The 23,771-nt window shown below is 49.8% G+C and overlaps 1 protein-coding gene and 1 long non-coding RNA gene across 8 annotated transcripts in view; one reads left to right on the top strand and one right to left on the bottom strand.

Annotated features, from left to right (window-relative positions):
• Nucleotides 1-15,810, top strand: part of LOC106487225 (uncharacterized) — a 50,222-nt gene extending 34,412 nt beyond the window's left edge. The window contains exons 1-6 of one of the 3 annotated variants that reach the window (XR_010885658.1): nt 247-373; nt 3,756-3,826; nt 6,026-6,205; nt 10,003-10,270; nt 12,149-12,261; nt 15,696-15,810. This is a non-coding gene — a long non-coding RNA (uncharacterized lncRNA). Of the gene's footprint in view, nt 1-246; nt 374-3,755; nt 3,827-6,025; nt 6,206-10,002; nt 10,271-12,148; nt 13,357-15,695 lie in introns of those variants that run through there. The other 2 variants (XR_010885656.1, XR_010885657.1) reach the window with 2 other exon arrangements.
• On the bottom strand, nt 11,292-20,766 carry CDC25C (cell division cycle 25C). Of its 5 annotated transcripts, none has more exons than XM_067305027.1 (13): nt 20,516-20,766; nt 18,275-18,308; nt 18,056-18,133; nt 17,684-17,782; nt 17,147-17,293; nt 16,602-16,685; nt 16,189-16,341; nt 15,825-15,926; nt 15,396-15,458; nt 14,953-15,051; nt 14,627-14,760; nt 14,395-14,506; nt 11,292-11,843 (listed from the first exon to the last, which is right to left on the bottom strand). In XM_067305027.1, exons 1-13 carry the CDS (start codon nt 20,593-20,595, stop codon nt 11,703-11,705), a joined length of 1,326 nt encoding a protein of 441 aa, XP_067161128.1. In that variant the 5' UTR covers nt 20,596-20,766; the 3' UTR covers nt 11,292-11,702. The 5 variants fall into 5 exon arrangements, with proteins under 5 accessions (XP_067161128.1, XP_013801395.2, XP_067161130.1 ...); XM_013945941.2 differs by having other exon boundaries at nt 17,159-17,293; XM_067305029.1 differs by lacking the exon at nt 15,396-15,458.
• Between the last annotated feature and the right edge of the window lie 3,005 nt (nt 20,767-23,771).

Here is a 23,771-nt window from a genome sequence, read left to right as displayed (position 1 = left end):
TGCTGCGCGCAGCTTGCCGGCGTGTGAGCGGCCGCCGCCGCGCCCCGCCTCGCCTCGCCTCGGCACAGCCCGCCCGGCTCGGCGCGGCGCCTGCCGCCCCGTCGGGGTGCTGCCGGCGGGCACCGCCCCGCGGCCCGCCCCCGGCCCCGGCCCGCCCCCGGCCCCGGCCCCTGCCCCGGCCCCTGCCCCGGCCCCTGCCCCGGCCCGGCCCCGGGAAGCGGCAGCGCCGGGCGCGGCGGGCGGCCCCGGCGGGGCGGGCGCGCTCACGGCCGAGCTCCGTCCCACGGGGCAGCGCGGAGCGCCCGGAGCCGCGGCGGAGCGGAGGGGAGAGGAGAGGAGAGGAGAGGAGAGGAGAGGAGAGGAGAGGAGAGGGGTGAGCGAGCGCGGGGCCGGGCCGGGGCCCGGACAGGGCCGGGGGGCGGCGGCGGCGGAGCCTGGGGCCGGGGACGGGGCTGGGCACCTGCCCGCTGCGGCTGCCCCAGAGGATCCAGCAGAGCTGCTGGGCCCCAGGGGCGCAGGCAGCACAGCGAAGTGCTTCCCAGGCAGGATTTCAAGGATGTTTTAAACAGTTCTGTGGAAAGTGTTTCCTGTTTATTGGCTCACTGAAGCAGTAAAGCTGTTTCCTAGCACTGAGGGGTAAAGCTGTGATTGCTGGTAGCTCAGTGAGGAGCACCCACGGGGCTGTGCTGCGGCAAAAGAGAGTACCCGTGAAACAGAAGGTTGGCCTTGGAGGGGACAGGTGCTGACTGGCTCTTGAGTAATCCCCTTGGTGCCGCTTTGGTCTGCGGAAGGGTTGTTGTGAGCTTCTGGCTCCTTCCCATAGGCTTCGCTGTGAAGGGTTTTATTTCAGGATCTTACCTGTTGCCAGCTATACCCCTGCTGAGCTATTTTTCAGTATCCGCACTAAGGACAGCATATCTGAGAGTCTACCTGGTGTTTAGACAGCTGTGCTTCTTGTTGAACAGGTCCTTCTTTTTAATTTGCAATCAAATTAACTAATGTGGAAAAAATACTCCTCCAACACATGCCCATCAAACATTAGTATATGAAAATGAGGTAAACCTTTTGTAGATCGGTTGTTTGCACAACTAGAGACCTACCCCGTGTACCCAAAGAGCCCAACAGAAAGGGTAATAATTGTGCAAACAAATTAAGTATTCATAATCCAATTCAGTGCTGTCCTCTTTGAAAAAGATTAGTCCTGCTTACTGCAGGGAGCTGGTGTGAGAGAATTCTGGATGTGAACAAGTTGTCCACAGAAACTGAAGGCTCTTACTCCCTCCCCAAGGAGGAGAGAAAAGCATTCTTACTGTGCCTCAAAGGCTAATCAGACAGTTAGAGGAGCTTAATGAAAATGGTGGATGGAACTGAGCCCTTTAACTTTGTAGTAAATTGCTTGCAGTTACCATTCAGGGGAGGAAACAAAGCAGTCAGACTGAAGAAAAGCTAGGGGCAAAGAGGCTTACTTAAAACAAAGACAAGGGAAAAAACAAGGAAGAGGGAGTGGGCTGGTCCTGTGAACTCCTCAACGTTTTTGTGAGAAATGGGAAGAATAAACGGGTGGAGCTGGAAGTCAAAATTATAACTGTTGTGCAATGGAGAGCTGTTTGGATAATTACTGTGGTTGGACTATTAATACAGTAGTGTACAACATGTGAGGAATAACAGGCAGGGGAAGAGGAGGTGTTGACTTCTATGTCATGCATGCATATGCTTGCTTTGAGAAGTAGGAGAATTTTTTCTAGGCAATCCGAGTGATTGTTGAAAGGGAAGAGAATGAGGCACTATAATTCATGTTCCAGGCTACCTACTGATAAAACCAAGCAGAATCGTCCAGTGCACAGCAGTTGGAGAGCCCAGGCATCTGTCAGTACAGGAGTGCCAGTTGTTAGGAAGTTTTTGGAATGTGTTACTGACTTTTTTGGTACAGAAGGTGATGACGGCCACTGGAGGGGAGGGGAGCCTAGAGCTGATTGTAGCTAACAGGCGTAGCCTGTTGAGAATACAAATGTAGAGGGCAATTTGGATGACAGTGATTGTCCGCTTGCGATCCTTGGGAGGAAAAGTGAAAGAACAGCAAAACAGAAACAGTAGACTAAGTAAAGACAGATTTCAGTAAACTCGGTGAATTGATAGCCATCACCTCATGGGAGAGAAGACTGGAGAATGGAAAACATAGTGTCTGCCTTGAGAAAGGAAAGAATATAAACCATTAATCTTAACTTCAAGCTCTAGAAAAATTCTAGAATGCATAAACAACTTGTTAGCCTATGGAAGATAACAACCTTGCAACTTATTTCAAAAATTGACTTGTCAAGGACCAATACAACTTCCTCTACAACAGTTTAACAACTGCTTGTAGGTAGGGGAGAAAGAGAAGAGATCATCTGTCCTGGAGATCTTTTAAGAGCAGCTCTGGATAGGTCAGTCCAGCTTGGTTCAAGAGGCTTAGATTAGAGGACCTTTCAAGGTCCTTTCTAGCCTGTTTTCCTGATTCTGTGATTACAAATCTTGACCCAAAGCCCACTAAAGTAATTCATTAACTCAGTTTTGAGTTATGCTCTGTAACAGATTGAAAGGGAAGGGAAAATTCTTCCATATTAAAACTGGATGCTGTAGCAGTGTTTTCAGGTTGCCTTGGCAAGTGTCCAAGTAAAGGAACTGTAGCTTGATGTGTGGTTATGGGCTGGCCACTTCGCTAGTCACCATGGCCCAGGACTGCAGGGGAGCAGACCCATTTTCAGCTTTTGAAAACTTCCATGTATCTTTGCCTAGGAGCCAGTGGCATACAATATTATTTGTTTATTTCCCCCCTCCCCAACACACACACACACACACACACACACACACACACACTCTCTCTCTCTCTCTCTCTCTCTCTGTAGGCAGCACTTTAACCTCATTACAGATCTCAGAGAGTTGGATAATTACCAGCCCCTTATGACAAGAGCTTTCATCACTCTTTCCATTTGAAATTGTATAGGCCAACTCTGACCTGTGGGGGTCATCTACCACTTTAATGCGGAATATCTCAGGGATCAGTTTCTCTAATTCCCTGCAAGGTCCAGGCCTTTGACCTACTCAAGCAGCTGCAGAAACTGTGATCAACTGTGATCTGATTTCCTCAGCTTTTAGCTTCAGTTCGATGGTTTATCTTCTCTTTTTTGCTCTTCGCAGGTTCAAATAGGTTCTGGCTGATTTGGGGTTACTGATGTTAGTAGGTCCTGCAATGAAACAGACGCATGACTATGGAGCATAGTAATGAAATTCTTGTCATATTTGCCAATATTTTGCATATATGGGCACTATATCATCACTTAGTTATTTAAACACGCGCAGTTACACACCAGCTCATTCAAACTGTTATCCATGTAGAGATGTCACCTTGAAGCACAGACTTGGCTGAACTCATAAAGGAAGTCAATTTGCATGCAGATTCTCCGAATGCATAGCCAGGTGGTCACATTCATCTTCCTTTCCATAGAGTCTAAGCAGAGTTTGCTCTTGAGCAACTTGCTGTTGGAGGGTGCCCTTTCTGCACATATTTGTATGATGGGCTGTCCTTTCTGCAGAGCTGAGGGAAGCATTCTGTAGTCTGTCCTGGTCAGGCAGGCAACCAGTTATCTCACAGAACCAGAGCCAGCATTAATACAGAGCTGCACAGTTCCCTTCTACTGAACTTCAAACCCCTTGAAGACAGAACTTGTTCTTCTTTGACTCCTGGAGCAAACCATCTTCTGCTTTTATTCTCTCAGGTAAATGCTTCCCTGCTCGATGTACATTGAGACTGAAGAGGACAGCTGTATGCAGGCTGACCAGGCATCAGGTTTGCATTGCCTGTTTCATAATTATTTCATCCTCAGGGAGGTTGTCTGGTTTTAACTGTTGCTGCTGAGAATCATAAGCCAAAGAGAACTAACTGCTTTTATAGCAGTCATAGTTCCTATCTTTTCACCCCTGTACACTACAGGCAGCACAACCAGTGCAACCTTGTACAATTCTTCCCCTCACCCCTCCTGCTACTGCCTTGGTTTGCCTCTCATTTTTGTTTAATTATTCATGATTCTGGATCCTCAGATCCTTGTAATGCAGATTACAATCCAAAAGCCTCTAATGGAAAATGGTAGCGCCTACCCCGTGTACAAGGCCTCCCAAAGCATTCCAATAAAAATAATTTTATTCTCTGTATGGACATGAACCCACAGCATACCTGCTGCTTTTTTCTATCAGCCAGCTGACTTACTGGTGGGAAGTACTAATGACTCTCCTGATATTTTAGATAGCACCTATTAGAATAAATTCATTAGCATAAAATTAACTCTGTATGTCCACAGCTCCATAATAAAAGGGGTTAATATTGCTAATTAAGTGTTATGTAACCACTGAGAGATCAATATGCTCTTTGTTTTACAGTTGGCTAAATGGGGACACAGAGCAATGACTGGTCCAAGGTCATTCAGTGAATCTCTGATAGTAAAGTTAACTGTAAAAGCCACAAATTCTGGATCCTAGTCCTCAGGTTGTTATTCACTCCAGGGCAGTAGATACTCCATTGACATACACGTCATATTATTACATATCCAAGCTTTGGAGTAAAGGAGGATATTTGATTACTAACCCTATGTCACGAAGGAGTGATGCACTTCACTCGTAAGAGGGAAGCAGCACTATGTTTATTGCGGTAAGATAGCGACTTAACAAAGTTCAGTTGTAAATAAGAATGATTTAATGAGGTTCGATTGGCAAGGTTCACTCAGTTATTTACTGCCTGAAGGACAGGGTCAGATGCACACACAACAGAGACCCTCCTGTTGAGTCAGTAGGTTCAGACTGGACCCCCTTGCTTTCTGAACTACTTCTGAGAGGAGCCTGGGTGCAGCTGGATCCAATCTTAGTCCCAGACTTGGTCAATGGTTCAAGTCTAAAGGAGTGTGCGTGAAGGAGACACTCCCATTGAGTCACGAGGTTCGGAAAGGACCCCCTTGCTTTCTAAACTCCTTCTGAAAGGAGCCTTATGCGCGCAATTAGTCAGAGCTATAACTCAGGAAAGTTTTGCGAAGTTCTCAAAAGTTCAGCATGCTATTAATCACTTACCGAGGATCTGTCGCAAGTAAGGAATCTCTCTCAACCTCGAGGAGTAACCTTGAGAGGTGTCCCTGCTCAAGGGGAGGTTCTGCAGTGCAGCCCACTGCCGTGCAGGAGAGCTCAATGGGCGCTGGGCTGCCCCCTATTTATGGGGGGGGAGATGATTGACTCATAGTCATGTTTGCATGCTAGACGGGCCTTAGTTGGCGCATGCTCAATTAGCCCCTGCATACGTGCTGTTTACAGGGAGGTCAGGTTGAGGGGGAGAGAGCACATCGGGGGGGAAAGGAGCACACCATCACACCCTGCAAACCAGCAGTTGATCTTCCTAGCCTTAATACCACTTTGAGCGCTTGTCCATACACTACCTGTAAGTATGTGGATACCGCAGGCACTTAAACCAAAAGACTTTTTCCCTTATATTGTCTTTAATACTGCATTTGTTTTCCTCTTCCTACAAATAGCACCTCCAAAAATGTGGCTAAAAATCTTGACCTTCCTCTTCTGGATTCAGTCTCTCATTTTTCTTCACTTTCACTTTCTTTTGTAGACAGATTAGTTAATTCCTGTCATGTCTTGGCTTCCATCACTGGCTAGTGCAACTTAGTTGGCTCTTGGCTATTGATACTGGAACCTTTCTGCTTTCCAATCCTCCTGCCCCATGCCTTTTCAGAGTCCCCTCTCCCATGACATGTTTTGTTGGCTTGGTGAGAGAAGATAAAGGCTGGTCTGTCTCACCTTGGGGAGAAGGGGCTTTGCACTGTGTATTTTTGGACTCAAAAAGGAAAAGATGATGTTGATCCACTTTCAGTCTAAGGCAGCCAAATGCCTTCATGTGCAAAGTTAAGAGGATGGCTGACAACTCCAATGTTGTTGACCATTATGAGGATTAATTTGCAACTCTGACATACAGTTTGCCTACCTTTTGCTTCCTTACCAGAATAGTTCATCAAAAAGATCCACACCTTGCAAGAATTTGGGACCACAACATGTACAAAGGCCTTCCATTGGCCTTGCTGTGGCAACAGGAATCTTCACGAGGGTCCTAGTGTCACTGATGGCGTTCTTTGGGTTCAACGGAGTAGCCCAGATGGATGTCTGGTTAACAGGACACTAAATGGTGAGTACAAGTCAGTTTCTGTGCTGCTCCAGACTTTTACCAAGAGAATTCCAGACAGGCCTTTGTGTTGTTCTTGAAGTTCATTGGAGCTATCACAGTTTATCTTCCTCAGATTGTTTCCAGGCTATGAAGGACTTGATACAGTGCGTGAAAGTTTGTCATATATTATAGTAAGAACTCATTCAGCAGGTTTGGACACATGGCAGTCCATATCTATGTTACATCTTATTTTAGACTATGTGTGAGGTGCAGGCAGGCTCCTCTGTGGACCAAGTCCATTCAACATGCCCGTGCTGTCTTCTCATTAGTTGCTCCTCTCTGCAGTGGTGGAAGATCCCCACAAAATCTGCAGGAGGATATTGTTTCACTTTTCTCTTCTGTTCAGCTCAACAGCAATGAACACTGGGGAGTTCATTTGGATGAAATGAGAACACAGATCTTTAGTCTCCCTCTGAAATGACTGTATACCACTGTATTAAAGCATGCAGCAATTTCAGTGATGTACCAGGCATTTCTTCTTTACATCTGGGACTGCCACAGTCAGGGAAGAATGTGTTTGACCAAACAAGCATTTTGTTTGCAATATGTACTAAATTGCTTAGTTGTACCTTTTTTTATTTAGTATAATACTCATCTTCTGAAGATTATAGCATATTGGCACTTTTGCTGTATTTTATAGGATTTGATCACTACAACCCTTTTTGAGTCAAAACCAGAGCTTGTCACTGAGCAATGCAGTCTCTGCTCATCAGTGAGCAGAAGATGCTGAGACTCAGACAGCTGGGCCTGGGCTGTTTGTAAGGAGTACTAACAGAGTACTACTGCAGGAGGCAGCATAGAGGAAGGCTGTGCAAACACTTCTCTGCCTGGGCTAATATTTACAGCACAACACTCTGCTCTTTACAGGGCTAGAGACAGACAACAGACACTCACAACTCACATTAACACCTGTACACTATGGAAACATTAACCTAAAGCAAACAGGGCAGCAGAAGTTAATGTCTATATTCACAGAAAACCAAACAAAACCTTTTTCATTTCCTAACATGATTGCTAGTGCCCTGAACAGCTCCGGCTGCTCATTGCCAAAGAAAGTTCAGGGACTTGCCATCCAAAGCGGCTAGCCACAGTTTTCTTTTTTGCTTCAGTACCTGTGGTATTTGGCCACTTTTGGCTCCAGTAGTTCTATTATTTTGTTCCTATAATTAAAGCATTCAAAGCTGGTCCTGTATTTTAGCCTCAATGTAGTTCACAACAGGAAGAGTGAGACATTTAGGTGCCTGTCTGGATAGCTACAAAGTCATATATCTCAATGGACAGACTACATCTTTGGTGAGAATAACTCTCCTTAAGTCATCCCACAGGAAACAGGAACTAGCAAATTTACCATGATATTAATTTAGCGGGGAGTGATTGATGTGCTGAATAACAGACCTTCAGTGCAGAGGGACCTTGAGAAATTTGAGCGCTGGGCCAACAGAGACTTGTGAATTTCAGGAAGCAGCTTGAAATTCTGCAACAGGGCAGAATGATCCCATGCATCCATACTGGCTGAGAACTGACTGGCTGAGAAGCAGCCCTACTGAAAAGGACTTGGAGGTTGCACCAGTGTGCTCTCATCCTGAATAAGACAAACCACGTACTACACTACACTAGGAAGAGCATGGCCAGAGAACTGAGGAAAGTTACTCCTTTCTACTTTGCGCTGGCAAAGCCACACCTGGAAATACTGTGTGCAGTTTCTTACCCACCAGGTTCAAGAGGGATGTGGAGGAACTAGGGAGGGTCCAGTGAAGGGCTACCAAGATGGTAGCATATGACCCTGCAAAGAGAGGTTAAGGGAGCTGGGCATGTTTGGATGGCAAAGAGGAGGCTTAGAGGCCATCTATTAGCAGCCTACAACTACTTGAAGGTGATTTATAAAGATGAAAAAGCCAAACTCTTGCTGGTAATGGCAGGTGACATAACAAGCGGCAATGGCCACAAGAGGTAGCTTGAGTGATTCAGACAGGACACTGGGAAAAGCTTTTTCACTAAGAAGTTGGTGCAATGCTAGAATAGGTTATCCAGAGAAATGTTGGAGTCTGCATCCTTTAGCATTTTTCAAGACTTGTAGGAAAAGCCACAGCTGACCTGCTCTAGTGTTGATGATAGTACCACCTAGAGCAGGCTTTGAACTAGAGACTCCGTAAGTCCCTTCCCACCTACTTGTCTAATGGCATGGTTAGTGTGCACATGCTTGTCTGAGAGATTCTGGAGCAACCTAAGTGATGAGCAGCTCAGAAGGAAAACTATTTGTAAGGGGAATCCCAAAATCTTCCTTAAAGAGAGGAAAGCACAAGTTCCTTCTAACAACACTGTTGTACTACCTTAAGCCTTATTTTTTCAGAGACAAAAACATAGAACAAGTAGCAACCTCAGCCCAGTTTTAGTCTTAATAACACATTCCACTAGATTTTGATTCAAAGACATTTAAGTGATGCACTATGAGCCCTGCAAATACTGTATTGTTGTTTTGATCTTGGTATATTGAGGATGCATATTGTCAAAGCAGCTACTTGCTCTCTCCTTGCCTGAAGTGAAGCTAAATTAGCATGCAGGACAGTGGATGTGGCAGTGGCAAGACAGACCCAGGCACATGCTGCAGTGCTTTAGGGGCAGCAGCTGTTCAGAGGCACAGGCTGTACTGAACATGATAACAGACAGAAAAATAATGGCACTGAGAACAAGATTTTACTGTTTCCGTAGGCTGGCAAGGTACCTAAACAGACACAAGAGAAATGAACTGACAGAACATGTATTAGGCTATTTCCCCTTGATTCAGTAGCAGCCCTACAAGCTGCTTTCAGTAGTGAAATGGACTGGGTTTCTGTTCATTCAGAGCCATGAGACAGAAGACCCCCAGGCATGTTAGCCAGTAAAGATCAGTCTCTCCCTGCTGCCACCCTCACCCCAGGTGGAGGACAGCACTGGAGGCAGCAGGCTCCAGCTGCTTGCAGCAGGGTTTTATTTTAATCACTCCTGCACATTTTCACCTCTTTGGCCATAACAGAGATGGGCACATGGCAGGGCAGCAGCACAGGGGCTGATGTTTACTTTGCATCTTATCAGCAGCATTAGGTGCTTTAGAGACTACCAGGAAAGACCCAGGTACGAGCCGCTCCCACATGGCAGGACTTTGAACCACAACATAGAGCTGCTGTGTCCAGATGGACAAGGCTTTTTCTACTAGTCCTGCCCCTGGCAACAAGGTTTCTAGGATTTCCAATTTCTTTGCTTTCCCTCCAAAAAAAACCTCTCCTTTAATTCTTCCTTCCCATTTTTTTTTTAAGCATCCAGCTAATTACTAGCCCTAAAAACTATCAGTGGGATACTGTTGGCAGCCTGGGAAGTTACCTCACTGTGCTCCATTCAGAGAGGCTTTAAAGGAGCTCTATCACTAGTATGCTCATGCATCTCTTTTACCCCAAAGACCTAGGTAATTTGTAGTAAAATGGAAGATGATGTCCCAGCTAGAGCCCCGGATCAGGGCCCTGCTCACTGGGTGGTCACAGAGTTGGAAAGGCAGGATAGCTAGGAGTAACACAAAGCAGTACCACAAAGGAGTACAGAGCTATCTCTGCTTGATCACATATATACAGGGTACAGTTCCTGTACTGGAGACTGCAGCTCACATAATGCCCTGGTGGTGGTGGGGGGTAAGGCTCAGGAACATTAGATATTCTGCTGGGCTCTGCAGTTTGTTTGTACCATCTCTCAGGAGGCACCTGTCCTAATTTCCTCTCCCTTTTTCCTAGGAGTGAGATGTGCTGGAAGAGCAGTTGCTGCGCCAGAGCATGGCCATGGTCCCCGGCAGTGCTGCAGGAGTGCCATCTTGTGGGTCCCTTCCCCATACTGTGCCTAGGAGCCCTGTGCAGAGCCCCTCTGGGTGCATAGCCAGAGAAAGGCAGCTCTGTCAATCACCTCACCCCTTAAAGACAAGCATGCACAAAGTGGTGTGAAGAAAATACTGCTAGGGACAGTGCTGTGTTTATTCCTACCATCTCCAGCATATGCATGGAAAAGGTGATTCTCTCACTATTGAACAAGATCTTATTGTTCTTTTCCTCTCAGATGGGTTCTGCTAGGTAAGAGCTGATAAGTGAATATGGCCTATCTTCTGAGATTCATGGGTCTCAAAAAATGTTTCTTCTTGGGGTAGGAGAAAGTTAAAAGATACCAGTAGAACAAATGGCTGGTAGATTACAATTCTTTTTCCTTTGGCACCTAACCGAATTCTAACAGAAGAGCAGTATTTGCTTCTTTTTATCCTCTGCTATCATTGCCTCCATTTTGTGCCTTTTTTAATTGTATTTGCGAGCTCTGTGGTGAGAGGTAACTTGGCTATAAAGCAGAACATACAAGCTGCTACTGTATGATGATTAACCCTCAGTTAGCATCAATATTTCTTTAGCTTGGTAATATTTTAACTTCAGGGGTCACAAAGCTAAGTCTGTTCTCTTACTACACACATTCTCAGTGCCCATTGCAAACCTTTAGGATGTTAGAAGAGGCAAGATAGAGCTTCATCTAGCCTTGGTCTGTCTCTGAAAGCAGCCACCCTTAGCTGCTCCATAGGAGGCTGTAAAAACATCTACATGGACAATTTGAGCAGCTTTCCCCTACAGAAAGCTATCTGCTACCTTCATCTACTGGCTGGTGCTATATATGTAAAGCTATCGGAGTTTCAGCCTTGTCATCCCCACCCGAAAGAGTCTAAATGGAGATACCAGCAATTCAATTACAGTGAGCCAATATTCAAGAATTACAGTACTTGTAATTGTGGTTTAATAGCTGCTGCTTGGGAAGACTATGGCTGACCTATCAATAAAACATAATAGAGAAGTTAGCATTTTTCTAGCTCTCACTGTTGATCTTTAATAGAGGGAGTTGCTGGAGACTTGCTTGCTGGGCATACCTGATCCTGGCTGATGATGGGCTGAGAAATCAGCATTTTAGATAACCAGAAGCACCTGAATGCTTTGCTTTCTTAACACTGAATTGCCACAGGGAGGAAGGACCAGTGCTAAAACACTTTGGTCTGTTCTAGCTGTTTATTATTCCAGTCATAAGTGACAACTAACAACAAAAATCCACATTAAACAGGAACATGGAGACTCCTGTCTGGAGCAGGAGGGGTGAGAGCCCAACCCATGACATACACTGTCTTGCAGCCTTTAAGCAAGACAGCCTAGCAGTTGGCTCAGTCTTCAGTGAACAAAGCCTGTTCTTCTCCAGGCAGCTGTGCTACACCCTTATTTGTGGCGTTATGTTCAGCCAGTGTCTCTCAGAGAGAATGTCAAGATTTTTTAAACAGATCTTATTTGTCCTAGCAGTCTCAACAGGACAAGGCTCCTTTCTTTCACCTTTATAGTCTGACTGTCTTCAAAGACCATAGCTTTGTTCTGGAAGACAGAGCCCTTTTAAGAAGCTTCCACTCCAGGTATTGCTTTGGTGCTCACAGTTTCATGAGGCGAGTGATCTGGTCACGCTTCCTCCGCTCCATATTCCATGACTTGCTCTTGGTGCGGAATTTCATCAGCTCTGCTTTGAAATCCTGATGGTGCATTGGGCAGTAGCTCTGGGGTTCACATAGGTCCTGAGAAATGAAGGGAAAACACATAATGTTCAGTGGTTAGCATTAGGGGATGCTGGGCAGATAATCAGAGGTTTTATCACAGCAGCCAGTATGTTCTCACTGTGGGCAGAATCATGATTTGTCCAATAGCCAGGACCTACGGGTGAGACAGGGGCACAGTCCACTGTCTGATACGGGAGGAGGATCAGGTTACAAAACAGTTAAATTGGATGCACACAAATTCATAGGGTCTGATGGGATACACCCAGAGTGCTGAGGGAGTTGGCTGATGTCATTGCAACACCACTCTTAATTATCTTTAAAAGGTTGCGGTGACTGGGAGAAGTTCCTCAGGACCAGAAGAAAACAAGTGTCAGTCATCTTCAAGGACAATCTGGAGACCAACTGGCTGGTCAGCCTAACCTCAATCCCTGGGAAGGTAATGGAGCAACTGATCCTTGAAACCATTTTCAGATGCATGAAGGTGATCTAGAGTAGTAAGCATGGATTTAAAAAGGGGAAATTGTATTTAACCAACATGATGGCTTTTTGTGATGAAATGACTGGCTTAGTGAATGAGGGGAGAGCAGTGGATGATGTTTATCTCCACTTTAGAAAGGCTTTCAACACTGCCTCCCATAACATCCTCACGGACAAGCTGATGAGGTACAGGCTAGATAAGTAGACAGTGAGGTGGACTGAAAACTGACTGAGCTGCCGGGCTCAGAGAGTTGTGATCAGCAGCATGAAGTCCAGCTTGACACCAGTCACTAGTGGTGTACTTCAGGGGTCAATATTGTGTCCAATACTGTTTAACATCTTTGTTAACGACCTGGACAATGGGGCAAAGCGCACCCTCAACAAGTTTGTAGATGTTACAGAAGTGGGAGTAGTGGCTGACACACCAAATTGGTTACACTGCTATTCAGAGGGACCTCTACAGACTGGAGAAATGGGCGGAGAGGAACCTCAAAGTTCAACAAAGGGAAGTGCCAATCCCTGCACCTGGGGAGGAATAACCCCATGCACCAATACAGGCTGGATGACCAGCTGGAGAGCAGCCTTGCAGAGACAGTCCTGCAGATTCTGATGGACACAAGTTGAACATGGACCAGAAATGTGCCCTTGCAGTGAAGAAGGCCAGCAGTATCCTGGGCTGCACTAGGAAGAGCGTTGCAAGCAGGTGGAGGAAGGTGATCCTTCCCCCCATACTCAGCAATGGTGAGACCAGACTCAGACTGGAGTGCTGGGTCCAGTGCTGGGCTCTCCAGTACAAGAGAGACGTGGACTTACTGGGGCAAGCCCAGTGAAGGACCACAATGATAATTAAGGGACTGGAGCATCTCTCATATGAGGAGAGGCTTAGAGAGCTGGGGTTGTTTAGCCTGGGGAAGAGAAGACTGAGGGCAGATCTTATCAATGCATTTAAATATCTGATGGGAGGATGTAAAGAAGATTGAGGCAGACTCTTCTCAGTTGTATCCAGTGAATGGACAAGAGGCAATGAGCACAAATTGAAACACAGGAAATTTCATCTGAGCATATGGGGGGGGGGGGTGGAAGCTTTTTTTTTTTTTTTTTTTTTTTTTTTTAAATGGTGAGGGTGGTTGAACGCTGCAGCAGGTTGCCCAGAGAGGCTGTGGAGTCACCAACCTTGGAGATATTCAAAACTTGACCAGACACAGTCCTGGGCAACCTGCTGTAGCTGATCCTGCCTTGAGCAGGAGGGTTGGACTAGATGTCTCTTCCAACCTCAACTATTCTGTGAAACAAACTAGGAACTCCATGAGTACCTTTAGCTACCTCAACTCTTATAGGGTGAAAACAATTCTAGCTTTGCATAAACAATGATCAGTTTTGCACAGACTATTCACAGGGAAGGTCTTGGGAGTTTCACAAAACTGCCTATTATGATATCAGTTCTCATAAGCGCAGTAATGGCCAAAACCAAAACTAAAACCTAATCAAATATGAAGAATAAACAACAAAACAGAGAAGATCGTTATGCAACTGTATAAAGTCCTTCTGGGCCCTCCAAGAATGTAACAGAGTTGGAAAAGGTACAGAGAAGGTGACACAGGTGATCAAAAGCAGGAAATGGTTTCCTGGTGAGGAAGAGTTGAATATGCTGAGATTCTTCAGTCAAGAAGAAATGTTTGAGGAAGACCTGTCAGAGGTCTAGAAGACCCCCAAGTGGCTTGGAGAGCATGAACAGGAAAACTATGCAGACCCTCAGTACAATACTGTAGACACCAAAAGAAAGCAGGTGTTCAGAACACACAAGGTACAGTTAAGCTCAGGAAGTCAGTTATGGAGCAGTATGAATGCTGGAAGTTTACATTGGTTTGAAAAAAATAAGACGGAAACATTTATGGAAGAAAATCCTACTGAGGACTATTAGATACAAAGATGCCACAAGCTGCTAGACTCCAGGGAAATATCAGTCCATGTTTGCCACCTTTCTATACCCTTCCGTAACAGATAGACACTGGGTAGATGGCTATACCGTGCCAGGGTATCCTCATGGTATTTTCTCCAATCTCTACCTCTTGCCCAGAGGTCCTGCCATTACCTTGTACTCAGGGAAAAATTCCTTATAGCCTCCCTTCAGGACATACAGCTCTGGATAATGCAGTGCAGGGTACTCATTCATGGCACGATCTTCTTCCCTAAGATAGCGGCACCTTTGAATGACAAGAAGGGAGCAGTCAGCCAGGGAAGGACTTACCTCTCAGCATGAACCATTATTTTTGCTACAGGCACTTTCTTCCCACCCACCAGAAATAGTCAAGGTTAGAGCTCACATCTTGGGGCCCCTCTCAGAGGAGAATTCACAGTGGAACACAAGGATCAGGCGTTTCTGTGGCACAGAAGGGAGGAGAGGCTTCTTCAGGAAGAATTCAAAGATGTCTTCCTGCCTGTGAAAGTTAACAGCTCCCTGCATGGGGAAAACAGCCATCAGCCCTCAGCAATATCACCTTATCCAACAGCCTGCTATGACAAACACATTTAATACCCCAATCATGCTGCTGCCTCCCATGATCTTGCTTCATCTCTTTAAGGCTCTCCACCCATTCTCCTTCCCCTCCCTCTCAGCCCCCTTCCACCATGGCTTACCCAGCTCCCTCACCTTGATGTGCCCTCCCTTGTACTCATAAGGGTAACGGCAGTCAAGGATGTAGAACTTGTCAATCAGGCTTTGAAATTGCCCAGAGAGCAGAGCAGCCACCTGTAAAACATAGAATATATTTTTTCATAGAATTGTGATGGTGGAAAAGAAAAATGGGGGGGGGGGCATGGCCAAGACAGAGTGCTCTGGCTGCAGAGTATGAGCTGTTTGGGAAGGGGCTGTTTCACTAGGTTTAATATAAATACACCCATGACCTTAGCCTGCATCCAGAAATAGCAGAGGGGCTACGCAAGTGACAGAGAGCGCCAGGCCTCACTAAACTCCCTGGATATTGAAGCATATTAGTGAGGAAGGCGAAGAAGCAATTGGACAGCATGTTTATGTATGGCAAGAAGGACACCCAGTCTCACAGGGAGTGGACAGGAGGAAAGACCATTGCTCACAGTCTCTGGAGTGATGTAGCGCAGATCTTGATGCTGTCCTGTCACTGTTGGTAGCGCATACACCTGAGAAGACAGCAATAACAGCTCAGAAGAGCAATTACTGCCAGGCTCCTTGTTCTTAAAGCCCCATAGGGCATCAGCACTCATATCTAGAGCAGCTGTTCCCTCTCTTCCTCCCAAAAGACCCATAAATGTATATCTGAACATGTAATTTGAGGTTGCTTGGAATCATCACTGTCTTCTTCCTTATGCCCCCATATGGTGACAGGTACTTCATTTGAATACAAATTTGTTTCACAGAGGGACCAAATGAATTCCTTTTTCATCCTGATGCTGTGCAACTGGGAAAATCATTCAGCTCTGAAACCTCTGCCAGTTCTTCCTCTCAGTTGCCCTGTCTGAGAGCAGGGGGCTAGAACAGACACTTACTTTGGAGAAGTCCCCAATGAGCTGTCTGAGGCCATTGTCCTGATCTAGGATTTTGATGATGTCCATGTTGGAGAGCGAAGCTGTCTTCTTCAGGGTCACATCCTGCAACAAAACAACCATCAGCAATTGTCCACAGTATGCGAGTACTGCAGCTCTACAGCATCTGATGGGCAGCCCTTGCAGAGTCTCAGGCTTTTTCACCTGCAGGCTGGGCTATCCCCAGAACATGCTGCCTGAGATGGTTTTTCTTTGTGCAGACCCAGATGGTGCTGCTTCTAGTTGCAGAGAAATGTAAGGGGAGGGACCAGACTCAAATGCCACAGTATAAATGGAGAAGGTTGATGTTCATGGCCAGCTCCCTTACCCCCTCTGGCTCATTACGGGCTCGGCTGCACCTCCGTTTCACCTTTATAGGAGTTTCATTATCCTGGCACTTTACTATTCGTTTCAGTACTGGCCTGTTCAAATTCTCTGGCATTGAAGGAGAGCGGTACAGACAGCTTCTGTTCATGGAGACCTGGCCCAGAGTAGAAAAACAAGTCACAGAGGACACTGCATTGGGAGAGCAGCACTGTCAACCCTGCAGGGGGATTATGCAGGTCCCCTCCTACAGAGTCCTGTCAAGCTAGAGGTAAAATAGCTGCCCTTGCCATGACAATGAGTGGATGCCAAATGATGCAAATCCAAACAACTGACTAGAAGCAAAAGCTGTTGCCTCAAATCCTGGGCCCTGTCTAGGCCCTTCCCCATAACACATTTGTAAGGTAATGCACTCACCTCACTGATATTGATGTCCTGGGTGAGAAGGGGTCCAGAGAGCAAGACAGCCATGCTGGAAGACAGATCCCCAGCTACCAGCTTCTGATGAATGGGGAAGGAATGGGAGATGAAGGAAAGGTGAAAAGCACAGGGAGCATTAAACACCAGCAGAGCTCACGGGCAATTGCCACAACCAAGGGTAACCTGTGAGCATTTGCATCCATGGCTGATGTGGAGATTATGTTCAAGTGAGAAAGCAGAATACACTTGAAAAAATTTGTCATATATCCAGGAAGGTTGTTCTACATGTCTCAGTCAACTGCATTTCCCCAGACATGGAAGAGAGGTAGGTCTACACCTTCTATCTGCTACACAGGGTCCCAAAACTTCCTCTAAATAACAGCTATCAAAGCTGCCCGGTAACAACCTGAGCAGAACAACAGAAATGCTCTCTAATGCATATGGGCTCATGGTAACCTGGCAATTCAGCCCAGCAAAAACTGTGCAATGCTTACTTCCCCACCCAGCAAGTCACACCATGAAGCATAAGCTACTGTGCTTACCTCCTTGCTTACCTCCATCTCTTCTTGTTCATCAGGGAACAGCTCTGCAAAACCACTGAGGCTCCCCGATATTCTCTGTGCATGAGATCCTGTGACAGCAATCGGGCTGCCCAGATCTTTCATCTCAAACTGCAAGCTCCCTGTGTCCTTCCAGGGAAATAGAAAATGGTTATGCCCTATATAGCCCTATAGCACTGCTCAACTTACACTTGTTCTTCTATTGCTGAGCAAAAGTAATTGCAGACAGTGAAGCTTTCTTGGCATGGCTGAACAGGTTAATCCCTCTGAGCATTAGCTATGGCTGGTCCATAGCAAAATTCACTAGCTGCTCCATCACAAAACCACCGTACATTGATATACATGTACACAGACATCTCTGCAGTTTCCAGTTTCCTACTGGAAATTTCTTCAGACAAATAGCAGACAGTGCCCTGTTCTCTACCCACAGAGGCAAGGTCAGACCTTCCTGACCCAGGCTTGGGCTACCATGATACTATTGCCTCAGCACCCTACTGAGAGACTGAAGCATGAACTCACAAGTGGAGGAGTGAGGTGGGTCAGAGGGTCTGGGCCTTTCTTCTGAAACAGCAGGGCCTGAGGTACATGCCAGCCTGAGTACTTAAACCAGCTACTCTCCTGAAAAGGATGAGGAGAAAGACCTGAAGCATTTCAGTAATGCTGAAAGCCAGCATCCCTCAGCCCCAATGCCTATATAAGGGAAATCACCATGGCAGTAAGCAGGCACAAATCCCTGCATAAGGGATGCCCCTCCCAAACCGCTAAAGGGATTTGCGGAACCCAGATTCTGCAGATTTGCCCCCTCACAGATTCTGGTTCCTGTACTGAGCACAGTTTCAAGCTACCACTAAATATCCACCATGACTTTTACCTGCCTGAAAACAAACTCACCTCTGTGGGACTATCAATCTCCCTGCTGTCTTGCTGCACGGCATCTTTGAAACCTGGTGTAGAGCACAGCACCTGTGGCTAAAATGGACAAGAAACATTCACTGTGAATCCTGAGAACCGCAGCCAACAGCCCAGTACTCGAGCGCCTCAAACATTATCTTCCTTTTGGCTGTTCCCTGACAGGTGTAGCCCTTCTTCCAGTGAAGGGGAACTGCTTACCAGGAAAGGTCTCACATGCTGCTTCTGTGACACTCTGCAGGGAGGAAAATTGCTAGTCAGATTTTCAACAGGCAGCTGCATATAGTAGGTAATTTCATTTCACCTGTTCATGTGGAGTACTGCCCTAACTAGAATAAATGCAATTTCTGTGTCCCATTTAAATCTCAGTCTTTTCCCTGAAGCTGCTGTAGAAGCAGTGGTTTCTTTTTTACAAAATGTAAGCCAGTCATCTAAGAAGTGCCATGAGTTTCTTAAAAAGCAACAGCAGCGTATCACTTGAGACACAGTAGAAATTATTTCTGGCTAGTGTTGGGGCCAGAAAGATGCATATATCAATGACTAAAATCCTGAGAAAACAAGCCATCTGCTTAGAAGAATAAGTTTGGAAGGGTTGCTCGTTAAACTGTCTTATAGAGTCCACTCAAACAGCCACATGTTAACAACCATTTTTTACAGAAGCACAGAAGAAACAGTGTAGAAAGCAAACCTTCCAGAGGTACATACACCCTTCCAGTTCCTCCTAATCAGCATAGCAAATAATTATCACAAAAAAAGGGGGGGGGAGAAGAAATCCTACTGACAGTCGACCCGCGCTCGTCAGGCTCAGAAATAATTTATTGGAAGAGCGCGATGCTGCCGCTCCCCAGAATAACTGTCAGGCTCGTCAGCAAGCCGGGCTGAAGGTGGGTGACGGGCGGGCCCGAGCCGAGCTGCCCCGCGGCGGGGCGGCCCCGGGACGGCGGCAGGGGCCGCCCGCCGCCTCCCCCCGCGCCGCGACTTACGGGCCGTCCCGCGCCCCCGGGGAGTTCGCCCAGCCTGCAGGAGAGAAAGCGCGGTGAGGCGGCGGCCCGGCGAGGCGGCCCCGCGCCGGGCCGGCCCCGCGCCGGGCCGGCCCCGCCGGGCCGCCGCCGAGCCCCGGGCTCCGCGCTTACCGCCGCCGGGGGACGCGGCGGCACCGAAGGCGGGCGAGTCGGCGGCGCTGAGACCCGACAGCTCCAGGCGGCGCGTGGGGGAGAACCTGCAAGGCACGGCCCGGTCAGCGCGGCTGCGGACCCCGTCACCTGCCCCCGCCGCCCCCGGCACCTCCCACCGCCCCGGGCCCCGGGCCCGCCCCCGCCGCCCCCCCCGGGGCTCCGCCCCCGCCGAGCCCCGGGACCCCTTGGCCCCGGCCGGCCCTCACCCGGGCACCGTACTGAGCCGGCGGAAGCCGCGCGCCAGGTCAGCGAGGGGCGTGCGCGGGCGGTCGGGGCTGCCGGGCGGCGAGCGGTCGGCCTCCGGCAGCAGGCTGAGGCTGGGCACCAGCCCGCCGCCGGCGCGCGGGCCGCGACGCGAGCGGGGACCCTGCCCGCCCGGGGGGCGCGGCGACCCGGCCATGCCGCCTGCCGCCGCCGCGCTTGAATGTAAATAGAACGTGGAGGCGCCCAGCCGCCGTCCCGCGCCGGCCAATCACAGCGTCCGCCGCCAACAGCGGCCAATCGGGACAGCGGACGGGGCACCCGGGGCTCGAGCACAGCGAGTCCTGAAAGAGGAGACGGGCCTGGTGGGCGGGCCCTCGCGCTTGCCAGGCATTGGACGGGCACAGGAGGCTCGACCAATCACGGCCTAGCTGGCGGAAAGGTGTGGCCCCCCCCCCCACGGAGATTAAAGCGAGGCTCCGCCCGCACGGCAGGGGGCGGTGGCAGGTGGGTGGGTGCTGGTGGCGACTGCGCGGCGCCTGGGGGGGCCGAATGGGACCGGACCGCGCCGCGCCGCGCCGCGCCGCCCCGGCCTGAGGGCGGGCGGTCGCTGCGGGGCGGCCCTGCGTCCCTACCCGCTGGGCTGGTCCTCGGGGCGGTGCAGCCGGCCCTAGGCCTGCCTCGCAGCCCCCGGCGGGCTGGGGCGGTGCGAGCGGGCGGTGCCGGGGCTCGGTCGCTGCCCCCGCGGCCGCGCTGCCCGCCCTCGGCCGCCGCCGTCGTGGCGGCGGCACAGCCCTTCCCCCCCCCCCCCGGCGGCGCGGGCCGAGCCCCGGCTTCCGCCGGCGGGGCAGCGGCAGTGGCTCCCATGCGCGGGGCTGGCCTGCCTGGGGCTCTCCCGGGGGCCGTACGGTTTTCCGCGTGCTCGAGTCGCGCTCGACCGCGGCGAAGCGGCTCTTCAGGCGCTGTAAGAGCCAGAGCGGCCCTAACCACCGCGTAGGGCAGCGGTGCTTCTAGTAATAAACGACTTCATTTGAAGAGCCTCTTCAGCCGAATAATTTCCTCTTACTTGGGGCAGGTCTTGTTGTCAGAGCCTTTTTCCTCTGGTGTAAACATGATCAGTGTTGGCGTTGGGACAAGGACAGGCATCCCGCGAGGATCCTGCTCAGCGTCCAGGTCAGTGCTCACACCATGGAGCTGCAGTGCCAGGGTCTGTCCTGCCCTGTCTTAGTGCTGGCTGTTCCTTATCCAGGTCAGATGTTGAGAGAGACGAGATCGTCCTGCAAAGGAGGCAGAAGCAGATTGATTATGGGAAGAACACTGTGGGCTACCAGCTTTTCCTTCAGCAAGTCCCCAAGTGAGACAGTTCCTGGGTCTACTAAATTTCCCACAACCCTGATTCTGGCCAGCCATAAATATTACTGGGGAGAAATGCTTGAAATGTCAGTGTGACAGCCCTTTGCCTTTGAACAAACTACTTCACTACCTTTCCATATCTTGAGATCTCAGGGTATAATCCCAGTGCTCTACCAGTCTCCTGTTAGAAGGGCAGCTGGGTGTTTCTCCATGACTTTCTGGCATTTGGGGGGAATGAGGAGACTTGCTGCCAGATGAAAGGTTTTTAAGAAGGTTCCTAATTGCTGATGATACTGTGCTTTGCTCTTAGGGCTGCTCGGCAGCCAGGAATTCACCCTCAAACTCCAAACAAGTATAAGAAATATAGCCGCCGCTCTTGGGACATGCAGATCAAGCTGTGGAGACGAGCTCTGCATGCCTGGGATCCTCCTAGCAGGTATCCTGCTCAAGATGAACAAGGACTTCTGGAAGATGCTTCTGTCTGTTGCCCTAGGTGCCTACTCAGTTATATACAAGATGCCCTTTGAGGGAAGGAAAAAGGGGGGAAATCTCGTCATGCTAATCTTAGACATATTCAAACCTGTGGATCCTCCTCTGTGCTCTCACTTGCCAGTGTCTGTCACACTTCCATTCTCGGGCAGCTCAGGCTTATTAAATGTAATAGGCTTAGTGTGCATAGCAGGCATCCTGTGAGATTTTGTACTCCATGGCACGTGGAATCTCTCCTTAGAGGAGAGACTAACGCTCTCGATGCCTGCCAGCTCTTGTGGCCATTGCATCCCTGTCTGCAGTGTTCAACGCCCATGCTGCAGTCCTTCCAGCTGCTTTGTGAGCACTGAAGGACTAGGTGCAGAGCACCCTGTGCTTGCTGTCACCCATCTCTGTCCCATCATTGCTGCAAGGGCTGGAGTCTGACACCCCCTGGGACATGCGAATCTAGGCTGTGGGCTTAGGTCTGTTACTGTAATGCTCGCCGAACAGGCATTCTGCTGTGGCATAGAGGGAGGGGACCTGACCACTTAACCTGTTTCAGAGAAACAGCCCTGGCTTGCAATGTGTTTAATGCATCAGATAACTCGATGGTGTTTCTTTGCTGGACCGGTGAATGAGACGGCTGTTTGTTTGCAAGGCAGGGGCTGGCCACTCTCCTGGGAGTCACAGCAGTGTGCTCCGGTGACTCGCAGTCCGAAGAAACCCTTTCGGGAGGCGCAGTGGAGGGACAGGTATGCGTGAGCCCCGGGGCGCTGCGGCGGCCGGCCCAGGTGCAGGCTCTCCCGCCGCCCGGCCCGGCCCGGCCCGGCCCAGCCCGCGGTGTCCGCCCCGCCGCGGCCCGGCGCCCTCACCAGCGGCTCTTTGCCCCGGCCCGCAGCTCGAGCCGGCGCCTCCGGGACCCGCCTGGCCGTGGCTGCCCCGGGACGACCCCGCCACCTGGCTGCACCGCCCGGGAGAAGCACCGACCTGCCCTTGCTGCTGCTGGACGGCGCCGTAGTGGCCCCGGGGTGGCCCGACCCCACCGGGGCGGCAGTCGGGCCGCGGCGGGCCCCGGCCCCTTTCGCCCGCACCGGGCCGGGGCCGCCGCCGCCGTGTTCAGGCTGGTCGCGGAGCAGCTGCAGCTGGCGCTGGAGGAGCCGCCGCCCGGTGAGTGCCCGGCGCGGCGGCTTCCGCGCCTCGGTCCCCGCTCGCTGGTCGCTCCTGGACCGCCTCGGCGGGGCGGCGGCGGCGCGGTCACGGCTCCTGCCCCAGCCGCTGCTCTCCGCGGCCCCGGCCGGACCCCTGCACTGCCGCGGGGCGCCTGGACAGCTGGGCCCGGTGACACTGGCGGATCGCATCCCTCTGGCCTTGCCTGGTCCAGCATTGTTTGCTTCCTGCTCCGCGTCCCTTCCTTTCCATCCTGTGATCCCAAATCAGGAATGAAGTGGCCACTGGCAATCAGGAAGTAAACACACTCTTTGCTTTATGTGCTCCTTTGTGGCTGGCATCTGCTGCACTTCTGTGTGGTGTCTTGTCACACTTGCACAGCAGATTTTTTTTCTGCTGTTTCTTTTTGAGAAACACGGATGGTGAAGGAGGCAATCACCTCTCTTCCTTTACATCTAGACTCCAACTGGGATATCTTAATGCTCTGCTAAGGGAAAAGCAAGTAAGTTTTGGATATCCAAAATATAGGCCGGGGTGAGGAAGATTTATCGCTCTGTGTCCCCACCTGCTCTGTTCCGCCCCCCCCCCCCCCCAAGGCTTGCTCCATTTGTATAATGTCTTTTGCCACCCCACCTATCCCACCATGTTTGCATCCTTCCTCACTTGGTTGGAAGAAAAATGTCTGTTTAGGGAAATCTGGGTCGAGATGACGCACTCTGGGACCCCGGTCCAGAAATAAGCAGCTCCAGCTCTTCACAGCCATCAGGTAACACTAGTAATGGAAACTGGACAGCAGCCGTAGAGTCGTGGGTGAGCTAGAAAATCAGCCTTCTTTGTGGTATTGTGCAGCTCCCTTGCATATGGGAGCATGAGCGATTGTGGTGACCAGCTAAGAGACTGGACTGTGATCTCAGCCAGCGCACAACTGGGGTCAAACCCTCCTCCAGGAAAGGCACTGAGCATGCCTCACCCAGTGGAACGCTAAAAGCGGGACCTTACCTCTAAGGGGTTACTACATGGGATGTGGAGATGCTGGGCTAGATATTGTGGTGCTGATCCCTCACAGGACACGTGCGGAATATGGCTGAAAAGGTGGCATGGCAGAAGTAGAGATGTTTTGACTGGCTCCCTGTTTTGTCTCATGCAGAGAGAGCTCCCTGGGAAGTCCTGACCCCATATCCTAGGATCAGCCCTCCAGGCAACACAGGCTTTGGTAACCATCCTTCCTGACAGACTCCTTGCAGCCAAGACACCTCTCTGAATGCCAAACTGCATCTCAGACATCCCCAGAGGACTCTCTTACTTTGGAAAAGACTTCAGTTCCCCCTCCC

The sequence above is a fragment of the Apteryx mantelli genome, chromosome 14 (assembly GCF_036417845.1).
Source record: "Apteryx mantelli isolate bAptMan1 chromosome 14, bAptMan1.hap1, whole genome shotgun sequence".
Classification (NCBI taxonomy): domain Eukaryota; kingdom Metazoa; phylum Chordata; class Aves; order Apterygiformes; family Apterygidae; genus Apteryx; species Apteryx mantelli.
The sequence above is the reverse complement of the archived record's forward strand: the minus strand, read 5'-3'. Positions and strand labels throughout refer to the sequence as shown.